Genomic DNA, 25,824 nt, shown 5'->3' on the forward strand with positions numbered 1-25,824 from the left:
CCTTCAAATTAACAGCTAATCCTAGAGATTCACATACTTTTGCCACTCACAGATATGTAATATTGTATAATTTTGCTGAATAAATAAATGACAAAGAACATCTTTTTGTCTCACTTGTTTAATTGGGTTCTCTTTGTCTACTTTCAGGGCATGTGCAAAAGTCTGATTATGTTTTGGGTCATATTGATGCAGAAATATAGAAAATTCTAAAGGGTTCACAAACTTTCAAGCAGCACTGTATTACACACTAATTTTTAACTAAAACAGTATAATTTTATAATATAAAACTGTTTAATATATACATAAATATTTTCTAAATATTTTTATTATATATTAAGCAATAACATACTTTTTGATATTTAAATTAGTTTGATGATCTGAAATATTAAAGTGTGACAAACATGCAAAAAAATAAGAAATCAGGAAGGGGGCCAACACTTTTTCACACCACTGTATATTACTATTTAGTGTTTTAATAACAACCCTGAAGGTGGTACTAGCAAAAATTCCAAATTATACATCATCATACTTATGTATTACAAATAGGGAAAAAGAGGGGAATCTTGCTTGAGTGCAAACCAAATAATTGCAGGCCAGCATCTCTTGTAAGCACGCAGCCATTGGTTTTCCCATAAGCACTGAGGAGTTGTTCTTCAAACTTGGCCAGTATGAGCGCTTCTGGCTTCAATTTATTTCTGGAGTGGTTGCTACAGAGTTTAATTACTTTAAAGTTTATAGAACGGGGGCTTTTGTGCTTAGCCTGAAGTTTTTGGGGGTTTTTTTTCCATCGGTTTTTCTCTTTTTCTCTGTTGTCTCTTTCTCCCTTCATGCATGTCCCTTGCTCCTTCATGCAAGAGCTCTCCCTCCCTCTCTCTCTCTTGTATATTTTGATGGTTGGCATCAACGGACATCTGGAAGTCTGTGTCAAATATCTCTGCTCTTTCCTTTAATATTGTTTACTGTAAGGTCGCTGCACTCCTTCAGCGAAACGGCTCCCACCCCTCATCTGCTTTTAATAAACAATTAATATTGTCATGATGTGGTAGTATCAGGACAGAGGAGACAGTGTGCGTGGGAAGGAATTCAGGCTTATCCCACTTAACCACAGGAACTCCTGACACTCTCATGAATAAACATGCTTTCAGTGATGTGTGCACCAAACCAAATACACCCCAGCACACAAATACACACACCAGGCCATATACTACATTCATCCAAATCCAATTAGAGATTTATGAACTCCAGATGGGTCACATAGCTCAAAGATTTGCTCTTAAATACTGTCTTGATTGCAGCTGTCATTACAGCTTTCATTCTTATGACTTTGCATTGCAATCAGTTTCATCATCAGAACATTTTGACTGCTTTTACTGCACTCCTTAGTTTTTTGTGCTTTTAGGCAATACATTTCCCAAGGCTATCATAGGCACTTTGTTTTTTACATATTTCTGTTGAGTTTAGGAGTTCGGGTCTAATTTATTATTATTATTTATGGTTATGCATCTTTGTTTCAGTTGCTATGCATTTTTCATTAACTTTATTAAATATTATATAAAGTTTATTAAATGAGAAACTGCAATGAATAATATTTATATTATTAAAAACATTCTGCATATCAAAAGATAATTTTTAAAAGTAATCAACTGAATGTAAAACACACACACACACACTTAAACATATTCTGTACATATTTACAATGTTATATATCAACATTTATCAGCTACCTACAGTCTTCAATTACAGCTATAATTCAAATTGACTAAATGCTGCCTAGTATTTTTATACTGTGTAAATTATGAAGTCTCATTTGCTGTCCTGATTGCAGTGTTGCAGGCACAGAGTTTCACCCTCATAAAGACTAACCTCTGTAAGTGGTGTGACCACTCGAGTCCCGTATGTGAAGACAACGTCTGCATGAGCAACTGCAGTCTGACCTCTTACTGTACTCTGGCTGAAGAAGTGTGTGTAGCGATATGGTAAGTCCATGGCTAAATTTAAATAAACTATGCATATGTGATGTGCATTAAAAATTGCTTTTGATAGTATAAACCCTGTTGTCTGTTTGAATACACAAGTATTCCCTGTTCTAAATGGCTTAAAATCTAAGAACTTCTGATAACTTAATTAATAGTCTTTTTAGAGACAGCATAAATGCCTGTATAACTACTATATACAGTATTAAAAAACAATAAACAAAAGATGTGGTAACAACATAAGTCATTCATGTACAGTATTCATTTATATATAGTACTACACTGACAAAACACAGTATAATGTGCATCTTTTAACTATATGTCATCATATAAACACTAACTGCACTGATTTAATTAGTTGTAAGTTAGTTAGTAGTTAATTAATTGTAAGCTGCATGTGTTTGATTCACTAAAAAGAACCGGTCTATTAGAGTAATTTATTTTGTTCAGCAGTCAGACTTCACTGGTTGTGCTAGTTTTTCCCTTACGAAAATTAACCATGGTTTTATCATAGTAAAAATGTAGAAACTGTGTTTTTGTTTTGTTTTGTTTTTTTTGGTGTATCGACTACCATTTGTATAACTACAGTTTTACTAAAAATACCATGATTAAACCATAGTTAGTGTAGCTAAACCATGATTAATTTGTGGTTACCGTGGTTTAACTGTTGTAACCATGGTTTTCTGGATTTATTTGTAGTAAAACCATGGTTACTTTTCATAAGGGCTGATTCATTAGAAAGAATCTCAGTCTGTATTTATTTGATTGACTAAAAAGAACCAGCTCATTAGAGTCATTGATTATGATTCCAATAAAAAGAACCAAATAAGAATAATTTGTTCTGTTATCGGACATCACTGTTTTGCACTATGCAACTGAATATATAGTACAGGAAACTGTCAAGAATATTTCAGTATGGTGTTCATTAACGGAAGAATCCACATGTGAGTACCATTATCTGGATGAAATATGTTCTCCAAAGTTTGCCACTAAAATGCCAGTACATTTCAATACTGTCGCACTGAATAAGAACTTAGCTGCCTTACAGCACTTGGGATCTGTGGTGTAATATGGGTCGCTTTTCGAGAGATTTCCTTGTAAGCCAGTTCCATCCTGCTCAGTCTATGAACAGCTTCTCGGGGAAGCCAATCGAGGTGAACTTTGAGTGACTGCAGTAGAGGCAAGCTGTGAGTAAAAAGAGAGGCTCTTCTCTGAGAGGGGTCAAACAAAGACTCACCTAATGCTGGATAAACAGCAAACACATTTATAACCCTCAGGAAAGTTTAGACTCTGGCATAAAGAACAAAGTGCACCTCTGAGCAGGGATTCCCTGGTTGAATTTTATTCTAGATTTCATCAGGGGAACATAAAAATACTTTTTTCTTGAGCCTGTGTTTATCTTTCTGAAGAATCAGGTCACTTTTTTAACAGCTGATGGGTTTTTTCTGTCATTTCTTTCTCGCAGGAAGAAGGACAATGTGAGTGTGAGTGTGCGGACACTGTGTTATAACCCTCAGGATATGCTGGAGAACATAATGCTGACAAACTACTCCTCCAAAGAGTGTTTGATGACACCTCAGCACTCTGAAGATGGCCTGTTCTTCATCTGCGGCTGTGTCGGAGATCTCGAGTGCAACGACAGACTCGTCTTCGAAAAAGGAGCCAATGGTGTGTTCAAATGATTACTTCAACACTGCTAAAAATTTCTGTTTTTCTGCCAAAACATTTTGCTTTGCAATACAAAACCATGGCTCTGTTCCAAAACCTAGTGAGCTTCCTAGTGTATGTAGGCAGTATTTTAGGGAATCAAAGGTGCATTATGATTATGCTGCCTTGTAAAATACCTTAATTTGGCCAAAAATCCTTTAGTACAGGGAAGTATCAATTAAAATAAGATGAATAATAAGCATAAAAAATAAAAAAATAAACGAAACATTTATATAATTATAACCTTATGAATGTAGGGGTGTAACGGTACACACACATGACGGTTCAGTATGTAACTCAGTTTTGAGTTTGGTTCGGTATGGTTTCAGTATAGTAGGGGGGAAAACTAAACATAAAATTGCTTTTTTTATTAAAAAGTGGTTTACTGAACAAATTGCTCTTTCTTTAAATAAATTCAATTATAATTAAAATGTTCCTAGGTATAAAAAATCTACCTCAGCTTATATATGAAGAGTTCATTTGCAAAAACAGATAACTATTTTACTATGTTACTTTTTAACAAGTTTAAAAATCATGGTTTTTCATTGTGCATTCCAATTAAACTCAATCATACTGCAGTTGGGTTATTTTGATTAAAGGTTAAACAATAACTAAAAAATACAGCTAACTAACACAATAAAAACATGATTTTTGAAAAGTTTTAGTTATCTAAATTTGCAAATAAATTCTTCATATATACTCTAAACTATAGGGAGCCTTTCTGCGGTTGAAACACATAATTAAAATGTTCCTAGGGATAAAAAATCTACCTCAGCTTATATATGAAGAGTTCATTTGCAAAAACAGATAACTATTTTACTATGTTACTTTTTAACAAGTTTAAAAATCATGGTTTTTCATTGTGCATTCCAATTAAACTCAATCATACTGCAGTTGGGTTATTTTGATTAAAGGTTAAACAATAACTAAAAAATACAGCTAACTAACACAATAAAAACATGATTTTTGAAAAGTTTTAGTTATCTAAATTTGCAAATAAATTCTTCATATATACTCTAAACTATAGGGAGCCTTTCTGCGGTTGAAACACTGATTGAGTGATTACTTGAGGCATGAGATGTTCATTCATGTTTATTATCAGGGAGTATCAATATGCGGAGTATTTAAATCACTTTGGATGCAGCTCGTGTTGGATGCAGGGTTGCCAAATATGCATTTTTTGTACGGAATGGGGCTGATTTTAAACCGTTGCGACGGGTTGATTTTCTCCCGTGGGTTAAAGGTTTGAAATGTTGCATAAATTACATTTGACTGAAATGCTTGTATTGAAACATTTTGCATTCTACCTATGATAAAGCTGTGGTAGATGTTACGTTTTGTGAAGGATGGCCACTGGTAGGAAGCCTTTTAGCTGTATTTATGATCAATCTGCATAATGGTGACTATAAAGTATTTTAGGTATAAAAATGACATATTTTGAGTTTTGATATTTGGAATATGGTCATTGCGCTACTTTGGGGGCTACTTTAACCCCCCTCAAACCCAACAACCCCCAACCAAAACCAAAAGACCCGTACCGAAAATTTTCGGTACGAATACGTGTACCGTTACACCCCGATGAAGTAGCATTTGAGTTAGCATGCTCCCTTAGAGGGCAGCTGCCTTTATAGCAAGGTACTTCTCAGAGGTCTGGAACAGAGCCCATGTGTGCTAATATATTTAATCCCCTTTGTTTCCCAGGATTCTCAAAGCTGAAGTCTAAAGACGTCATTCCAGTAGTAGTCATAAGCCTGGTTCCACCCCTCCTGGTAGCCATCATTGCTACCATGGCTTTTTACCTGTACCGCACACGTCAGCCTGGCAAGAAACCCAAAGACTGGGGGCCACGGCGCACCCACTACCAGTCTCTAGATCCAGCCGAGGGCCAAGTAAATGGTAGGGATTTCCGCGGCATGCTGCCGTCTCTCAGCGATGACATCAATTCGGAAATCTCTTCGACTTGTGCCAATAACCTAAACCACAACACAGAGCAGCTGCCCATCCAGCTGGAGGCGCTGGTGGGTAAGGGGCGCTTTGCAGAGGTATGGCGGGCACGGCTCAGTCATAATGAGGGTGGGCAGTACGAAACGGTGGCTGTGAAGATCTTCCCGGTGGTGGAGTATTCCTCATGGTGTAACGAAAGAGCCATATTCTCTGACGCCAACTTAAAACATGAGAATATAGTGCAGTTCCTGACTGCTGAGGAGAGGGCCGGTACGGCTGCTGCCCCACAGAGGCAATACTGGCTCATCATGGCTTATTATAACATGGGAAACCTTCAGGACTTTCTGGCTGGTCATATCCTCACATGGACTGAGATGTGTTCACTGGCAGGCTCTGTGGCGAGAGGCCTGGCGCACCTGCATAGCGATATGACGCCCTGCGGCACACCAAAAGTGCCCATCGCCCATAGAGATCTGAAGAGCAGCAACATTGTGCTGAAGAACCAAAGCGAGTGTGCGCTCTGTGATTTCGGACTGGCTCTGCGACTCGACCTCTCGCTCACCGTAGATGATTTTGCCAACAGTGGACAGGTAGGCACAATATTGGCTCTGTTTCAAAACCTAGTGAGCTGCCTTGGTGTCTGCTGCCTATAGGTAGTTGCCTTCTAAGGCAGCATCCTAAACAAAATTGAACCTCACAGGTCACTGATTTTTGTAAAATTCCATAGTTTTTGTTGCTAAGCCAAGGACACAATACTCTGATATGCATATATAGAGCACAAAATCATGAAAATAATGTATTTTGGGTAAAATAATGTATTTTAATCAATACTTTAAGGTACTAAATGACAATAAGTACACTACTAAAAGTTTGTTGTTGGTAACATTTTTAAATGCTTTTGAAATAAGTCTCTTTGTTCACCGAGGCTGCATTTATTTGACTCAAATACAGTAGAACAGTAATATTATGAAATATTATTACAATTTAATGAAAATATACATATTTAAAATGTAGTTTATTATTATCAATGTTGAAAGCAGTTGTGCTGCTTCATATTTTTGTGGAAACTGTGATACTTTTTTCAGGATTCATGATAGAGCACTCAAAATAGCTGAATTTATTTGACTGCCATCTTGGATTTTTGAGAAAATTAAAAAATGCTGTACATAGGCAGCAACTATATGTGGCATAAATAGTGCCTGGGAACCAGATTTCAATAGTTTTTGCCTTGGAAACTGGCCAAAATGAAGAATGTTGGAAGACAGTGTAGTCGCCAAGAACGCACATATGATGCCTGCGTAGGCAGCTCTTTAGGTTTCAGAACAGAGCCAATGTTTTCAAATGTTGCATCCGTTGCACACACATAAAAAAAAACAACCATCAGAATAATTTCTAAATGTATCATCTGAGTGGGCGGAACTGCTCTGGGCTCGGTGATCATTTCTTTAAGCTTTTTAAGTGTAACATAAAAGCTCCGAGACTGATTTCACAGATGTAATCACATGAAACCATTGATGGTCTGTGTCCTGTAGGTGGGGACCGCACGCTACATGGCCCCTGAAGTTCTGGAGTCCAGGGTGAATCTAGAGGACTTGGAGTCCTTTAAACAGATTGATATCTACTCCATGGCCCTGGTGCTATGGGAAATGGTCTCCAGGTGTGACGTCATAGGAGGCAAGTAAAGCTCTCGATGAATATTTGCTTGAAAGACGCTGGAGGTTAAAACATACTGTAAGAATTTAAGCATATTTGTGTTCTTTTTAACAGAGGTAAAGAGTTACGAACCCCCATTTGGCTCCAAGGTGTGTGAGCAACCTTGTGTAGATAGCATGAGAGACCTGGTGTTAAGAGACAGAGGACGACCAGATATTCCAGAGAGCTGGACAACACATCCAGTGCGTATTCACAAAACACATAAAAAAAATGTTTATTATGATACAACAGTGGAGAGTAGACAGGAAGGGAGGTGGGAGAGAGAGAGTCATTATATGTCGATGCACTTGCCCAACAGGCTATCAGTGCGGACAGAAATTTTAGATTTTAAATACGCGCATTTAAATATACATTTAAAATAGAAGGCTTCTTATTAAATATATATACTTAAAAATGTAAAAACATTTTTCAAAATATTATTTTTTAAAGTATTTTTAATTTTAATTTATTTGAAAAAAATACAAATATTTTAACACATTTAAAAATCTGTTTAATTATTTAATTTCTTGAATGTTTAATATATGTATACACACAAACACCTACTTTTTTAATTTTCAAAAGAAAATTTGACGTATACCATTACACACACACAATATATATATATATATATATTCATTATTATAATCTTTGAATATATACAAAACAATATATATATATATATATATTCATTATTATAAGATTTGAATATATACCCAATATAATGTATTTTATAAAATTATATATTAAAAATATTACATTTTAAAAATATATATCTCCTCAATAAATTTGATGTATACCCATGTTATAATAACAAAATCTAATTATTACATGTTTTAAATGTAATTAAAATGTACATTATTAATTACATGTGCACACATTCATACAATTAATAATAACTATAATATTTTAACATATATAACACATAATATCCTAATAAAATATACATTTTAAATATGCACATGTATATATATTGACACTGGCATACCGAAATTATTTTCACAAGCTTCTTAGAATGTGTTACTGACATTTCTGCCTGGTCTTTTAGGGCATGCAGCTCTTGTGTGCGACTATAACAGAGTGCTGGGATCATGACCCGGAGGCTCGTCTGACAGCACACTGTGTGGTGGAGCGCTTTAATACTCTGGCACAGGAAGAGCTTGAGAACTCCATCTGCACCCACGCACCCATATTGCCATCTACAGAGGACCAAAGCCCATCCCTTCCCTTCCTTCCTCCCTGCACGGACCACAGCACTGGCATCAGTCCGCATGTTACATCTGACACGCAGATCTCCGCTTCCTCCAGGCAACCAAGTCAAATGTGAACTGCCTGTAAAAATCAGACTTCTTCTTGTAATCCATATCGAATCATTATGTGGAGCTGGTCTCCGTTTTTCTTTAAATGCTAATCTAAACTGACGGACAAAAGAGGGTTTCTGTTCTAACATATCCTCGTTTACTTGTATAATGTCGTTAAAGGATATAGTGAAGGATGAAAAGGCTGCTTTGTGCCATAAAGAAAAAAAAAAAAAAAAGCTAACGCAGGTGAAGTTAGGGGTATGTGGCAGAAAGCTGCAAATAGCGCAGTTATTACTAACATGTTTTCCCAAAAATGTTTACCACACATCATTTTCTGATTTACAATTTTCCATTGCTCTTTCTGACTCACTCACTCATGAAATCCACGTGATCTTCCCATAAACTCAGTTTTGGGGGGACTTCAATTTGATTAACCACAGAACCACAGACGATACACTAGCAACATAACTGCTGTTTTTAGACATAAAAAATAACCAGTTTCATTTCATTGCTCACACAGGGTTGTAGTCCTTTCAAATAATTTTAGAATAACTTCAAAATGTGATCTGAGCCCGACATTCCTTTTGCTCTGGGGAGTTGCTTTGCACTGACCCTGTTTTAACCACTGACCTGAATACTTTAATGAAATGACAACTACATGAAGGCTTTTTATCTTATCAATGTCCTGCTTCAGAAGTTGAGGATGAGTCTGTTCATTCCAGACTTATTGATTATAATCAATTAGCTTATCCTAATTAAAAGAAAAAAAAGCAACTTTTAAAAGATTCCTTAGACTCGCTTCTAATGGTAAACAGGATTCAGTAATACTAATGATTTGTTACATTAATGAGCTTGGGTCTCAGGCAACGAGAAAAGCATGACACTAACTTGTCTAGTTTCTAAAGAGCCTGCATTTATGCTCCAATTTTATAAAGCAATCATCTGAGGTTCACCCAAATTCTACAGAGCTATTTGAGGGACAGGGAAAATTCATACCAGATTGCACACTGGAAAAAGAACTGATGGAGATGAATACTTTCTGTGCAAATGTCAACATGAACATATGGCAACCTGTTATGCTTTTTCCATTACTGGAGATGAGGCAAACAAAGATGTCATTTTGCCCATTCCTAGTGTGAACTGGCTTCACAGCCGTACAGTAATCACTTTATAAAATGTATATGCATAATGTGTCCATTGACTTTTTTTAAACAACATTTCTGGGTTACATTTTACACTACTGTTCAAAAAGTTTGAGGTCGGAAAGATTTTTACATATTCTTGAAAAACAGTTCTCCAAGGTTCACCAAGGCTGCATTTATTTGATCAAAAAATACAGTAATATTGTGAAATATTATTACAATTCAAATGACAAATTACATTACTCCAGTCTTCAGTGTCGCATGATCCTTCAGAAATCATTCTAATATGCTGATTTGGGTCCTTAAGAAACATTTCTTATTAATGTCAGTGTTGAAAAGTTGTGCCGCTTAATATTTTTTGTGGACACTTTTATACTTTTTTATGATTCTTTGATGAATTGAAATAGCAAAAGTAACAACCAAACAGTCTGTACCTGTCACTTTTGATCAATTTAATGTTTCCTTGCTGAATGAAAGTATAAAGTAACTTCTTACTAAAAACCCTTACTGACCCCAAACATTTGAATGGTAGTATATAAGGAAAACGGTATTATTTCTAATCACTGTTCTGTATAGAAACCTGTTTCTGCCTCAGAATAAAATATAAAACTGGTAATTGTGAGAAAGGTTAACATTTAAAATAAGGCTGAGTCCAACTTTGAGATATGAAGTTGCAATCGCAAGAAATCAAGTTGCATTGTAAAGTATAAAATCGCACTGATAAAGTGACACTGTGAAATATATAGTCACAACGTAAAGTTGCAAATGTGCGATATTAAGCCACACTATGTGAAATACAATTAAACCAAATAAAGTCACAATTGTGAGAAATAAAGTCGCAATTACCTTTATTATGTTTTTTACTCTAAGGCAGAGAATGGGTTCCTTAGTTTTGAATTTCCTAGGTTATTTTAAATGGTCTGTCAATGTGACAAATCAAGTACAAAACATTCCATATTTTAATTAATATTAGATCATAATGCCACATGCATAATTCTAAAAGAATGAGCAAAATGGAACCCATGGAGCTTCTTTTATATACCAGTTAGTGAAATATTTGCAACATTTCTTGATACCACACAGACAGAAAGTTCACTAATAGTTGAAATCCTCCAATATATTAATTTTATTTTTTCAATCATATTTTCTGAGGCTACAGGGAGTGTATTTAAAACATCAGTGCAGTTGATGATCTGAGTGGAGAGCACAGCTGATGTACCAAACGCTTCGTGGGAATTCTGTATTTCTGCTGACAGGAAAATGAAAGGAGATATGTACAAAGGCTGTGGCTTCAGTCTTGCTCTGTTTTAATGAGAAAGCTGATGGCTGTGAGGTGGAACGGGAGGAAGACTAACACAAATAAGGCACCACAAGTTTCTCAGCGCAACCAATGCCAGGGCTGAAGCAGAGATTATATGAGAGATGCAACACTTCAGCCAGCACCGTCACTCCAACTGTTCCCCGCTGGCAAAATGAACAATGAAGCATTTAAACACAAAATCTTGAAGAACTTTGAAACTTCAAATTTGACGTGGTTAAACCTTTTGCCAAAAAAAACTATTACTAACATGACCAGCTAAGTAAAAACCTGAACCTTTAGCAAGGAATAGGTGCTATCAACACATCTTGATTGCGCCTAAAAGAGTTTGCTCAAAAATGAAAATTCTGGCATCATTTACTCACCCTCATGTCATTCCAAAGCCCATATTATTTTCTTATTTTCTGTGAAATACAAAAGGAGATGTCAGGCAGAATGTCCAAGCTGCAATTTTGCAAGAAAAGTTAATTGTGACTTATATCTCAGAACTCCATAAAAGTGCTCTATAAAACTTGTATACAACAAAGTCTTCGGAAACCATATGATAGTTTTAATGCCCTGCTGAAAAAAAACAAACAAACAGTCGAACCTAGTTTGGTGGCCTTCGCTGGTCTTCCAATCTGAGCAGCTGAAAAGTGCCGAACTCCCCTTAAAAACCAGGCTGGTGTTTTGGCTGACCAAGCTGAGAAACCATCTAAGACCAACTGGTTTTAGAAGTTTTTTTTTTCCTCAGCAAGACTGAAATCTAGTCTGACAGGCATCTAAATGACATTTAAGACTGAAATCTGACAAGATGACTTTTAATGTAGCGCACAAGTCATATGGACTACAAAGAACAACATAAGGGCGAGTAAACATAAGGGTGAGTCAAATTTTTTATTTTTGGGTAATTATCCCTTTAAAAAAACAATGTTATCAATGTCAATCGAGGTAGAATCGAAGTGGAACGTTGCAGTCCGAAATCATAAAATTAAACTGCATTACTTTGACAGATCAGATTGGTGTCCGTCAGAACTTTTGACAGAGCTTACTGTATCTCCAATAATACTGTCTAATCGGGTTGTATTTACACATATTATTATGCATATAGAGAATATTATAAGGCTGGCTCTTTTCTAGGTCTAAACAGTTAAAGTGCTCATCGTAAGCATTAAAGGGATAGTTCTCCTAAAATGACAATTTGGTTACATTTATTCACCCTTATGTCATTATAACCTTTGGATCCACCCCATTGACTTTCATTGTAAAAATCTGTGTTCCACAGAAGAAAGAAAGTCCTACAGATTTTAAATGACATGAGGGTGAGTAAATGATCACAGAATTTTTTTGGGGGGTGAACTATCCCTTTAAGCCAACATAATTGTTCACTGAACATCAAGCAGAAACAGAAGAGCAGGCCTGAACCCGAACACTTCCATCCGGCCCAGATTTTGTGTATAGCGCCTGCAAGCTTTATTTACCAGAGCGAGAACGAGAAAAAGACAGCATCATACGAAAGCCAAGCCAACGGTTTCTTTCTCATCAACACTCCAGCTGCATCTGGCTAAGCAATAACAACTCACATCTTGCCAGTTATCAACGCAACTAGACGCCTGTCCTTTTCAACTCCACCTTACTGAACGAGCTCCCCTAATCCTGCATTTCATTTGATATCATCTAAATCGTGATAACGACTTTGATCGTACCGTGGTTAAAAACAGTACACCACAGTATGGTTAGATTAAGAAGTTCACCTCAAACACAATCCCACGTTAAGAACCGGCACACTGTACTCAGCCCTCGTTACATACGACACTCGTTAAGGCAACATTAACAAACAATATCTGTGTGCGGATTGAAGAAATCATTCACTGTGTAGTTCTACAAAAATCTTACCACCGAAGGATGCAAAATATGAACATCAGAGTCATACAATCATATCAGAATCATACAAAGGAGAGTGTATGTCTTCATCTGTGAGAGAGGGAACACCGGAGCAGAGGTTTACTGCAGCAGGAGGCTGTACAATGCCTGGACTCAGGTCTTAAAAAGGTCAGAGGTCATGGGTTTTGTGGAGTGGACACTGGGGAAGAGCTATGGGCTGCCATTTTCCACAGTGCTTGGTAATACACCCAGCCTTCACCCTAGAAAAAGACAAAAAAAAAATGAGGGCCAAACCAGAAGTTAGCATTACCATAATTCACCCGATAAAAACCCAATAGGGTTTTTACATACATGTATGCTTTTGAATTACTGCAGAAGATTAGCTTCTCATTGTGTTGTATGGCAAGATAGTCTTCGTAAATTTACGCAACTGTTTTGAAGCCTAAATATAATTGGCAGAAGTAAAAAGTTAAAGTTAGGCTTTAAACAAACACACCACGGTCACGTGACTTTAACGTCACCGCCACTAAGCTTCCGACGATTCTTTCAATCTTCATTTAAAATCTACTAGTTGGAAAATTTGAATTAGAATATTTTGCAAGAGCGTGATTATAAACACATTGAGGCTGTAAAAGCGGATGACAGTAGATGAGTTCTGATGAGCGTGGTGACATTTAATATTCCTGACAACCTCTGTAGACCCCTTTTTCAAGACACACAATAACTTAAAAAGAAACACTGTTGTATTTTATGTTGCTGAATAAATTGTGAAAATATCTCAAGCTTGCATCAACCTCAGACCTTATTTCAGGCCAAAAAACCCACTGACTTCAGGACGATGGAACCAGAAGTGCTTATTTCTGAGTTTTAGGACTCCTTCCTGCAGCACTCCATTCAAGCTTCACTTTGACACTCAACACACAGTGTTGATTCTTACCCATTTCCAAGTGAAACAGGGCATTAATTGAGACAAAATGTGCCATGAAACTTCAAATGTAGCCAAGAGTGGGATGTGTTGAAAAGTAGAAGAATCTGTCACATTTCACGGACAAAAATTTATTTTATTTATAATAACATTACTTTGAAAAACTACAAACAGTGGAAAGCAGGCAATCCTTAACAAGAGTTAAACAACAATACATCCAAAATATCTTCAGTAACTTTTCTTTTATAATATACTATTTTCAATACATGCAAATTAGCATATGATTTAAAAAATAAGATGCAGATGTGTTCTTACTTTGCGCTCAAAGTATTTGGTCCTCCATGCTGTCTGTGTCTCTGCGCGATGCCTTTCCTCCTTCCTCTGCCTTTCTTCCAGGAAGCGCTTGTGTTCCGTGGCTTTATCCATATCTCTTTCCTTGAGAGACTCCGTCACATGCTGCCACAGTCGCCTGCAGGGAGAAGAGTCACGGATTAAAGACGGAGCCTTCACACCACATCAACACGCTCTCAGTAAATGCTTCTGAATCCACAGACAACAAGACAGCTATGGAGAAATTATGATTTTCACTTATAGTTCCTCCAAAAAAAAAATTGTTACATATCCTGAGCCTCATTTTGTTCCAAACCCATATAACTTACTTTCTCAGACCTTCACAATATAATTTTTTTTAACTATTCCTTTAAATCACTTGTTTTGCTGTTAAGTTGGCTCATTTAAAAGACAAGTGCCATCTTATCAACATAAACACTGTTGGCACTGTATAGTTCAATCGTGTGGCTTGAATATAACAGTAAACTGATTGGCTAGTGTTACCTAGACTCGTAGGGTCCTTGCAGCTCATTGGGCCGTACTCTTTTTGTGGTGACGGGGAGTTTGGTAATGTCTACGACACGCGTCTCCCCGCTGGTGTAGGTAAACTCCAGCACGCCGTTCCACTCGCCCTGCACACGGCACACCACGGAGTTGGTGGGGTTGTGTTTGACCTCTGCATTCACTCTGAGGAACAAAGCACAGGTTTTTGTTACAGTCAACTGGCTCAGCTTTCTGATTAAAAGTGCTCATATCATAAAGAACCCAAATTAACTTCATCTTAGAAGTCAACATAAAAGGAAAATTCACCCCACCCATTTATTTTTCCATAAGTCCCTGTTCAACATTTTTTTTGTTTTGGATATACAAGTGATCCTGTCACTTAGAACTCTTCAACACTCCAAAAAGACCATACTGATACTAAAGCTGGCGTCTAGATACTTTTTCAGCCAGTTGCACTTGTCCCCTTCATTTGTATAGAATCCCTGACTATTTCAGTCTGATCTTTGCTAGATTGTTTTGTGAACCAATGTAATGGAGCAGTGCAAACTATACTGGACCACACAGCAAACTCACACTGAAGTCTTTAAGGCAAAGCACCAAAAAAAAAGGCAGTTGTCTCTTATGAAGAAGTCTCTTATGATCACCAAGGCTGCATTTATTTAATTAAAAATACAGTAAAAAAAAAAATAAAAATTATATTGTGAAATATTGTGACAATTTTAAATATTTCCAATTGAATACATTTCGAAATGTAATTTATTCTTATGATGTCAAAGCTGAATTTTTAGCAGCCATTACTCCAATCTTCAGTGTCACATGAGCCTTCAGAAATCATTCTAATATGCTGATTTAGTGCTTAAGAAACATTTAATATTATTATCAGTGTTGAAAATAGTTGTGCTGCTTAATATTATTGTGGAAACAAATGTATTTACAGTCACTTTTGATTAATTTGATGCATTCTTTTAATGGTAGTGTATACTAATTAACAGTTCTTCAGGGCTGCTGTATAAATTTACATTGAAAACACTATACTGTCTCACAGAGATGGAAAATGGAGTCATGTAATGTGATCCTGACCTGTGCAGCTTGCCCCCATAGAAAGGCTTTGTCTGGAAGGTGATGACTGCAGAGTAGCCTGTCTTGGCACAGTTGACATTGACCTTTCCTCCCAGTTCCACCCAGGGCACAGTGAGGATAGAGCGGGCGTAAGCAGAGGGCAGACTGAAGGTGTATTCCTCACCGTGCTCCAATAGGTGTAGATTACCTGCGAGCACAGGAATGAACATTTCTAATAATCAACAATGGACATGCAAAAATGCGTGCAAGGCAGGCGAAACTCACCTTCTCCAATCATAGAGACACCAATGGACATGCCCATGAACTTGCTCTTGGTCCACACGTGGGTGTTGACACACATCTGTCTCTCCTGGCATTCTGCATAGAAGCCCGACACAGGTGGATGATGGGAAACCTGCTCAGCCACAAAGCGGACATTGTAGCAGTCTGATGCACACGAGGTCCCTTCTTTTGGGTCTGCTGACGGAGGCGTTGTCACTTTGGGTACTTTCCAAGAGCAGTGGAAGGTCTCTCCAATGATGGGGTTGTAGGGCTTCTTGGCAATTACACCTTTGCGACCTTCATGGAAGGAAGTGAGGTAATACTCCACAAATCGGACCATACGGTCCATCGGGCTGGAGCCATCGGTGATGGCCACGAAAAGGTCTGGATGGGACATGAAGTCTGCATACATTTCCAACAAGGAGCGCTTCTCCAGAATGAAGGTAGGCAGGACCACCTATACGCCCATTTAAAACACTGCATTATTTCATAATGAATAAATCGTACACTGTAAAAAATTATTTTGATGAAAGCATAATCAAAACAAAGATGATTGGAGTATTTTTTTTACAAGATAACACTATTTCAGTATTTCTACTTTAAAATTTCATATTCAATGCGTTACTTGCCATTTCTTGGTAATTATGCATGAAATGTAGCAGCAATTTCGGAGTAAAACCTATTTGAGTTTTTTAGTGTATAACAGATTTCATTCAAAGTGGTATGAATAAAAACTTTATCTGAGGTTTGAGAAAGACACAAGATGAAATGAGAGCCATTAATGAGATGGAGCTGATATACCCTGGTGAGGTCCATGCCCAGTTTGAGCTGAGAGAGGAGGTGCAGAATGACGCTGCGCTCCTCTTCGACAGCACCCAGCTCCTCCTCCTCGGCCGGAGTTGAATCATCTACCTCCTGTGTGGCATCAATCTCCTCCTGCTCCTGAAACCCAAACCAAACTTCAGGATCACATCCTACTTAACCAGTAAAACACTATAATCACAAGGACAGAACTAGCCTTTTTTTTCAGAGCCCTCAAAGTCTCTACAGAGTTTCTACACCTTTTGACCAAAGACCTTTCCATAACTTTTCAGTAATTACAGGCTACCTTTTTTAGTTTGTTTTACATTTTATAGAGGTAGAGGCTTAATTATCTAATAAAAAAGCCAATAGAGAAATATTTTAAAAACTGCATTTTATTGAACTGAGAATATTTAAAATATTCAAAATAATTTTCGTTAATAGACATAAAACTAAAATAAAATACAAATATTAGATGATAAACTAATAAAGAATGGTTGGCAACTAACAGAAATAAATAATAAAATTACTTGAACTGAAATAAAAATAAATGAAGGCTGTGTAGAAATATAATCTAATAAAACTAAAGCACATAAAATCACTAAAATGTTAAATAAAAAAAAATTAAATCAGAAAATACAGTAAAGGCTTTTTAAAGGCTAATAACTGATTAAACATTTTAGAGCTGGAAAAAAAAACTATTAAATGTAGACAACGTATAATGTGATCACTTAAGTAACAGCACACCTATTTCAAGAGGCTGCACAAAATGAGGCATCGTTTTTGTTTGTTTAAAACTCAAACCCCAAGTATGAATAACAGCCTCAGCAAACACCACTAATGACACCTGCCAAAAACAGCTTTACATAATGTAGAATATTTATATATTTTTCTGTATATGATTGTTTTTGAAATGTAAATCTATCTGTTATGCTGCCTAAAGTGATGAATGATACAGTCATGTGAAGCAAAATATTATTCAAGCATATTCAAGGGAAAAAAACCTACAGCATAGTAAACATTTAACACTGCAGACAAGTTTACTTAGGTTAACAGGGAGCCCTGTCTACAGTCTGATTTTCAGGAAGGCTCAGGACAGGTGTTTGTTTACATGAAGGTAACTGAAGCAAAGGAGCACTCTTGAGATTCACAGTCTCAGTCTTTTCCAAAACAATAATGTCAGTTGTCAGTAATTATCACCGGCATTTGTTATGAATACATCTGTCAATGACTGTGTTGCTGTGTACAGGCCCCAAAACATATTCAGATACTTCAGACAGTCAAAATGCATGAATGTCATTCAATCTTATAACAAAATATTAAACCATTTTATTTTATTTTTTTTATTAAAAACAAATATAGCACACTTTTTAAGCCAAATATTTCACTAAAGCAGGTATTAAAATGATTAAAAATAGATCTATTCAAAATGAAGACAAAGCACTCACACGCTTTTTGGAAAATGGTTAAAGCTGGAGCGTGTAATTCGATGTTAAAACACTAATACCACTCAAAAGTTTGGAGTATGTAAGATTTTTGTAAATTAAAAAAAAAAATCTCTATTGCTCACCAAGGCTGCATTTATCTGATCAGAAAATACAGTAAAAACAGTGATATTGATAACTATTATTACAATTTAAAATCACTGTTTTGTATGTAAATATATTTCAAAATGTAAAAATATATTCTGAAATATTCATAATGAATAAATGTAATTAATTCATTATGATTTTTTTCCTGTGACGGCAAAGCTAAATTTTCAGCAGTCATTACTCCAGTCTTCTTGTGTCACATGATCCTTCAGAAATCATTCTAATATGCTGATTTGCTGCTCAAGAAGCATTTCTTCTTATTATCCTTAATGTTGAAAAAAGTTGTGCTGCGTAATATTTTTGTGGAAACTTTTCAGGATTGCTTGATTACTTGAATTTTCAAATTAACAGAATTTTTTTTAAATATAATTTTTTGGTAAAGTAAAAGTCTTTTGTGTCACTTTTGTACATTTATCTCCATGAAAAGTGTCAAGACAAGTGTAAACATTGTGTCTCTGTGGTGCTATAAAAACTCTGATGTTTGCTTAAGCATCCTGACCAGCCTGCTACTACTGTAACAGCACCGGCTCAACCAATGGCGTAAGACCAGGGCGAAAAAAATTGTGGCCTGACCAATGGCAGACAAGCTTTAAGGCGATGAACTACACCTGTGATTACACTATTAGGCTACTAAACCAGATGTTTAGAATATATACTGTAACCACAAAAATCACCAGTGCTGTTAGTTCTGAGAAAAGCATCATTTGTTTGCAGATGCCACGTGATTTGATATTTTATCAATACTGATACATACAGTACTTAAGGGAGACTTGAGTATTTAAATACTTTTTAAAGACATTTAGTCATTATAAATATAATAAAAAATGTCTAATCTAAGACAAGCTCAGATCCTCAGAAATCTATTTTCCACCATTTATTTGGACAACCACTTAATGGCGCTTTTTCACTGCGTGGTATGACTCGGCTCGGTACGGCTCAGTACGGCACGGCACGGTTCGGCTCGGCACGGGCCCAAAAGTGAACCGTACCGAGCCGTACCGTGCAGTGGAAAAGCGCCATTAGTGATCAAGTCCCACACTTTTAGACCAATGACTTTTCAAATCATGCATAATCATTCAATAAGGACTTTTAAAGATTCTTCAAACTCAGATTTGTTTGCAAATCATTCAAACACATTTGTAAAATAATACCACAGTTAGCAAGAATGATAAGAAAAAGTTTAGATAAAGCTAATCTTACTCCAGCGATATCACAGGAGTCCATTTCTAAAGGTTCCAGAATGGTTCCCTCTGTTTTGCCATCATCTTTGGTGATGCTGGGTAGCGTCCCTCCATTCTTCAGGATGTCTGGAAGTTTTGGCTCCAGCCACTCGAGTGTAGGGCCTAGAGGGCACACAAAACCTGGCTCAGAGGTGCTCATATCACCGGCCCACCAGCACGATGCCCACAAGCCGACAGCAGCCTCTAACGCCACAGGATTTCTGGGTGTTTAGCACTCTGACAACTGACACAGAGCTCTGAGTGGAAACCTGAGCCCAGGGTCTCACCGTCTGCACGGAGCCCTGCCCATTGTTGACTTGTTTACTTATTGGCACAAAGACTAATCTGGTGGTTTTTGTTTTGTTCCAGTCATTAGGAAGTTCAGAAAGTTCACAAGGTGGCTCACTACTTTTTACAGTAGAAATGCAGGTGATCCTGGAACTGTGGGATGTTTACATCTTGTTTCTTTCTAGTCAGAGAGTAATAAAATATGTATGCTTCATGACTGGGTAGCATTAAAGTCGCTTGACAGCTAGAAGGCTTCAGTTTTGCAAAACTCCAAGGGTTTTTGGGCCAGAAGAATCCCCAAACATGCAAATCTGACAGGAAACAACTTCATCCAAGAATTGACGACGGTATGGTAACACAATTTGGTAAGTTTGTCAACCGCCGTGCTTGAGTGACGCCAGCAGAGCTCTGGTTACCTGCAGAAGTCTATCAGTGGTGGATACAGTTCCTCATTAATTATAAAACAATATTCCACTCCCTGAGCAGGGCCCTAGGTCATAAATTCTACAGGCACAAACATGACCTGAGATTATTAGATTTGCGACCACAAACGCTTGTGGTTTTTCTATAATATCAAATAGAAAATTAACTACCATTTTTCTGTTCAGCTATTGGTTATCTTGGTGCACCCAGACACTGTGACGTGAGCAGAAGGGCTTGTGGCGTTGTGTATTCTGATCGTATTGCACTGACCTGGATTACACATAAGGATCAGTGAGTCGCAGTGAATATGTGATTTAAGGTATTCAATAACTGTCTGATAGCGGATTTGCAGAAAGAGAGTACGTGTGGTTCTCTAAAAGACTCTACATTATTAATCTTTGGATAGCATTTCGGCAGCCAATAGATGAGTGTTACACAAATTACACTATGATGGTATTCAACTAAAAGGGAGGCTGTATTTGCTCCATTTTTAAGTTAAATCATGCCATGGCTTTTGTACTTCTAAACAGTGCTAAAAAGATGAATGCATTTAAATACATGACTAGTACCAGACTGTTATATATGCGCCTATGATGCAGTCCTAGACAATTAATCAGTGAATATTTATGTGATATAAAAGTGGCCGATAAAAGTGGGTAAAATCTACCAACAGCAATGCAAAGTGAAACTACACATTTTCTGTAAAGTTTTATTTGTTAGTAATAAATTGTGCTATATCAGCATTATATCAGCCCCCCTGATCTCTAGATATCAGCCAATAAAAAAAAACATATCACACCCATATCACACATCAACAATGCTTATTTGGTATTCAGAAACTTGGCAGAATCCAGTCATTGAAAAGCAAATACAGAGGTTGGATAGTTACAGTAATATATACAGTAAACGCCAAAAAACTAATGATAAGAATAAATATGGGAAATTGTGCTTAACCTTGTGCCGTTTCTGACTGTATGCAGCACCAGCAGCTTTGAGCCAAAAAAACGAACGATAAGAATAAATATGGGAAATTGTGCTTAACCTTGTGCCGTTTCTGACTGTATGCAGCACCAGCAGCTTTGCATATCTTTCCAAATCACCTAATATTCAAAACCTGCAGTCGTTTCACAACATAATTTAGGCTTTACAAAGGTATTTGTTATTGAAGGATGGGAGAGTTGCACTACAATGGGAAAGTCCTGCATCTTGTGAGTGAAGGTTTGGTCACAATTACCGTTGCTCAGCAACATTTTGCGTCATTTCAGCAGGAATCGCACGATTAGGAGTTTTACATGGGGGCAAAAAAGTTCCCCATGCTGATTTCGCTCATATTCAATTTGGTCAAGAGAATTTGCTGTGTCGACCAACAGAAAGCTGCTTGACTTGAAATAGACTTCTGTGTGAGCCGCGCTTAATGCATTACTACCTTCTGTCCCAATTATTTTATTTTGATTTCACCGAAATTTCACTAATATGCACCTTAAGTGCACTAAAGCACTGCATCTCATTTCGAATGTGAAGATGATGTTTACATGAAGTCTTAAACGCACAGCAAAAAAAGAGCCCATTTAATTCTAAAGATTAGGGAGAGGGTGGAAAATGGTCATGTAAAGCTTAATTATAACTAACCTAACCTAGACCTTAAAGGGATAGTTCACCCAAAACTTAAAATTCTGTCATCATTTACTCACCCTCATGTCGTTCCAAACCTGTGCGAGCTGCTTTCTTATGCTGAACATAAAAGAAGATATTTTGAAGATTGCTGGTAATCGAACAGTTGATAGTTGCCATTGACTTCCATAGTAGGAAAAAAAATACTATGGAAGTCAATGGCAACCACCAACTGTTTGATTACCAGCCATCTTCAAAATATCTTCTTTTGTGTTCAACATAAGAAAGCAACTCATACAGGTTTGGACCGACATGAGTGTGAGTAAATGATGACAGAATTTTCATTTTTGGGTGAACTATCCGTGGGTGAGTAATTAGAGTAAACGATTTCATTTTTGGGTGAACTATCCCTTTAATGTTTAAATATATAAATATAGGATAGGATATATAGGATATGGCCACTCTAAAAAAAAAAAGTTAACAAAATGCTACCAATTTCATGCTAAAATCTTGTCAAGAAAAGCAGAGAGGAATACAAAAAGAGACTCATACTGTATGACACACAGGAGCAGCACCAATCAATAATTTCTGTGATGGAAGCTGTGCTTATAAATAACCCTCTTACTGTCTTTTACTGGAAGAGAAATGCATTCACTTAACATCGAAGCACTGCAGTAGCATGAGACAAAGCATAAAGTAAAAAGTCAGGTCTAATATTAGTGGAGCCAGACAAAGGAAAAACTGCCAGATATCTAGAATCACGTACCTCATTTCACATTTTTTTAAACATTTAAAAAATATATATATTTTTTTGTTTTTCTATTATCCATTATACACTGGGCATGTACACATGTAATGCACAAGTGACATAAAATGAAGAGATGTAAACATATCTACTGTTACATTTAACATAATGAAGAAAACAACAAGGATCAACACAGATAAAAAAATAAAAAAAACACTCACCACTGAGAGGAATTTTCTGCCGAGCCACTTGTTGGAGCTGCAGGATATGCAGGCAGTCGCTGAGGCAGGTCATGGTGGCCAAAGAAGTAGCTTTCAGCAGCAGCAAGTCTTGGTCCAAGGGAGAGGGACCCTGGGAGGAGGGCAGACCCTCAATACTCTGGATCAGGTCTCTGTGCTGGCCCTGAGCCTGGCTCATCATCTGAAGAAGGAGCATTTAATGGTTAATGAACATCCTACACCTCAAAATTTAGATCAGATACTTATGAAGTTACAAAGAGATATGCAATTGGGCCTCTAAAAGCATCATTCAGTCTCACCTCTCTGGCCTCCAGCAAGTGATCAGGCAGCAGCGACTTCCTGCTGGAGTAAAGAGATGAGCCACGCTGCAGTTGGGACAGGCCCAACAGGGCGTTTGAGTTCTGGTTTATCCTGTGTTGAGATCCTGGAGAGCTGCCACTGCCCTGAGACGCCATGGAGAGACTGCGAGTCTGGAGCGGTGGGTTTGTCTGTGGGATTATGGATAATTGCTGAAAGAATTAGATCACCCAGAAATTATAATTTTATCATCATTTCGCTCCAAATCTGTATTTTCAAGGAACACTAAAGCAGAGATTTAAAAAAAAATGCTAGAAAGCTGGTGATGATTATGACAGCAAAGCTCCAAGAAGGACAAATAAATGTAGGCATTATAATTTGTGGGCTATAATCAAAGTCTTCTGATGTTTTGAGAAACGGACCCAAAATATAAGTGCATCTCATCCAGTCACATACAGTAAAGTCAAATATGCAGTGCAAAGTCACATCATACAAGCTTGCTTTTTAACACCATTACAGTTTCTTTGCTTATCATCATGGCAAAAACTAGTAAAATATCAGACTTGATGTCAGCAATGCCAAATAGCATTGGTTCTCGAAAGAAAGCTGGTAAAATGTATCAGTTTTGAATGATATGATGGTGAAAAAATGATGACAGAATTTTAAACTCTGAAATAACTATTTTCGGGGCATTGTAATTTAACAGATTGTCTGTCTGTTCCTGTAACTTAAATCACTGAGCAGTACGGTGGTGTTAACTGTATTACAGGTGTCTGGATGTAAGTCTCACTTTGCCCATCGCCTCTGTGTGGTGCTGCGCACAGATCTGCAGTCGGCTGACCCAGTGCTGTCGCTCCTTTGCATCTGAGGCTGAAGTTACACAAACAGGTAATAAATATAAATTATAATATTAGCTCAGATCAGACAAGTGAAACATGTTTGTATAAGCTGCGTTTTTACAAAAACGACAACAACAAAAAAAACTTGCGGTATGATTAAGAGAGCAGAAGTGAAACCAATCTAGCAAAAAAGAAAGGTTGAAAGAGATCATGTGACAACCTCTAAGTTTGTATTGCTCTCCGCTGATGGCATTGACAGTGAAGGTGTGTGAATCCTCATCGCTGGGGGAAATCACCGCTCCGGCTAATGGCAGCGAACCCCTGGGCTTCTGATTTCTTGACTGCTCATTCACAAAATATTCCAGCAGCCCTGCCTCATTGTTGAGCACAAAATATCTATAATTGAAACATAACAGTTTAGGAGTTCATTAAATATTTTAACTATTGCATTTTACCTGCAGAATTCTAACGATTCCGCCCAAATCAGCACAGATTTCATTTGGGCCCGTTCATATTAAATAGATACTTCAGACTCACCGATACTGCCATCCTGTAACAAGATTGGTGTACTTCATCAAATACCCATCCACCTTTTCCATCAGATCACTTAAAAAAGAAAACATCATGCTGTAAAACAACTAGTGTGTGCAAGACTTTCATACCATTACCTAAAAGAATATATCACCAAATCAACCCGAAATTGTATAATATGAACAAAGACCATTCACAGGACGCTGGGATATATCCATAATATATATCAGTCGTGTGTGGTCAGTCGTGTTTATGTATATATAATGAAAGTGAAAGGAGACTGAGGCTGTCATTCTGCCTAACATTTCATTTTGTGATGCATGGAAGAAAGAAAATCATACGGGTTGGAGGGACATGATGACAGGAATAAGATCAGAGTGGCATGTGTTTAAGTCCAGTTTACTCCGGAAATGGAATATTGTGCAAGCTCCCCTAGTAATAGAAATGTAGCATTTGCTATTTGATATTGAACAGTTAACATGGCTCATAAGTAAACACTGTTTGTTTGTAAAGGAGCTGTTTGTGTGAAGTAACTTACCTGTACTGCCAGGATTTGGAGCCTGTCTTACAGGAACTCTGTGAGCCGCCGTGATGCTCCAGCACGGCTTCAGTCATCCTTCCTGTGATCTACAACACAGCTATCACTTCACCTTCCGCACTAAACACCGACCAGCCGATTTCATATGGCGGACCTCAAGGCAAAATGATTGGCTATGGCGGCTGCTTTAATCATCACACTAGTTTAATGCTCTGAATTACCGAACCACTGGCATGTTTATGTCTCACGCAGCCATGACAGAGCGTGAAGTCATTCGCGACCCGCATCATGTGACAGGAGGTGGTCTAAAAACACATCAATTAAACCGCACAAACGGGATGATTTAATTATATGTATTTTATTCATAGCATATTGACTATATCAATACAGCTTACTAGAATTACATTTTTAGTGTTATTTTACATCCGAAGCGCCACATACTCCACCTTTCAAATTAAAAGTCCTAGGTGGAGACCAGCGCGCTAGATCAGCTCTCATTCTGATTGGCCAGATTGAATGATACCACCCTAGTGACGTTCAAAGTCAAACTATGGTGAAATATATTGATTGTTATATAATATATATTAAAATTACAAATAACAAAAATATTGATAACATTTTTTATTGTCAGCAAAGCTAAAACAAAAACTTTGTTTTTTTTTT

General features: G+C 37.1%; 2 protein-coding genes across 3 annotated transcripts in view; one reads left to right on the forward strand and one right to left on the reverse strand.

Moving 5' to 3' along the window:
- The window catches only part of LOC107660622 (TGF-beta receptor type-2-like), a 12,832-nt gene extending 3,013 nt beyond the window's left edge, over nucleotides 1–9,819 (forward strand). The window contains exons 2-7 of the mRNA XM_016449985.1: nucleotides 1,826–1,976; nucleotides 3,439–3,641; nucleotides 5,382–6,214; nucleotides 7,157–7,298; nucleotides 7,392–7,519; nucleotides 8,362–9,819. Coding sequence (XP_016305471.1) covers nucleotides 1,826–1,976; nucleotides 3,439–3,641; nucleotides 5,382–6,214; nucleotides 7,157–7,298; nucleotides 7,392–7,519; nucleotides 8,362–8,640 — 1,736 coding nt within the window. The 3' untranslated portion in view covers nucleotides 8,641–9,819. The remainder of the gene's footprint in view (nucleotides 1–1,825; nucleotides 1,977–3,438; nucleotides 3,642–5,381; nucleotides 6,215–7,156; nucleotides 7,299–7,391; nucleotides 7,520–8,361) is intronic.
- Nucleotides 9,820–12,372: 2,553 nt separating this feature from the next.
- Nucleotides 12,373–25,448, reverse strand: osbpl11 (oxysterol binding protein-like 11). 2 transcript variants are annotated; one of them, XM_016449988.1, is made up of 13 exons: nucleotides 25,162–25,448; nucleotides 24,630–24,698; nucleotides 24,313–24,488; nucleotides 24,044–24,123; nucleotides 23,256–23,444; nucleotides 22,939–23,137; nucleotides 19,631–19,773; nucleotides 16,839–16,979; nucleotides 16,041–16,494; nucleotides 15,777–15,963; nucleotides 14,697–14,879; nucleotides 14,178–14,331; nucleotides 12,373–13,197 (listed from the first exon to the last, which is right to left on the reverse strand). In XM_016449988.1, exons 1-13 carry the CDS (start codon nucleotides 25,236–25,238, stop codon nucleotides 13,114–13,116), a joined length of 2,136 nt encoding a protein of 711 aa, XP_016305474.1. In that variant the 5' UTR covers nucleotides 25,239–25,448; the 3' UTR covers nucleotides 12,373–13,113. The 2 variants fall into 2 exon arrangements, with proteins under 2 accessions (XP_016305474.1, XP_016305472.1); XM_016449986.1 differs by having other exon boundaries at nucleotides 23,256–23,465.
- Nucleotides 25,449–25,824: the final 376 nt, after the last annotated feature.

Source organism: Sinocyclocheilus anshuiensis, unplaced genomic scaffold (assembly GCF_001515605.1).
Source record: "Sinocyclocheilus anshuiensis isolate Anshui unplaced genomic scaffold, SAMN03320099.WGS_v1.1 scaffold627, whole genome shotgun sequence".
Taxonomy (NCBI): domain Eukaryota; kingdom Metazoa; phylum Chordata; class Actinopteri; order Cypriniformes; family Cyprinidae; genus Sinocyclocheilus; species Sinocyclocheilus anshuiensis.

What these genes read in the sequence shown, in the direction of transcription:
- osbpl11 (XM_016449986.1), bottom strand. Translation starts at nt 25,238, where the DNA reads ATGACTGAAGCCGTGCTGGAGCATCACGGCGGCTCACAGAGTTCCTGT. An exon ending in GCAGAAAATTCCTCTCAGTG is followed by an intron (nt 19,774 to 22,938) that starts GTGAGTGTTTTT and finishes TGTGCCCTCTAG; the next exon opens with GCCCTACACTCGAGTGGCTG. An exon ending in ACTCCTGTGATATCGCTGGA is followed by an intron (nt 16,980 to 19,630) that starts GTAAGATTAGCT and finishes TTTGGGTTTCAG; the next exon opens with GAGCAGGAGGAGATTGATGC.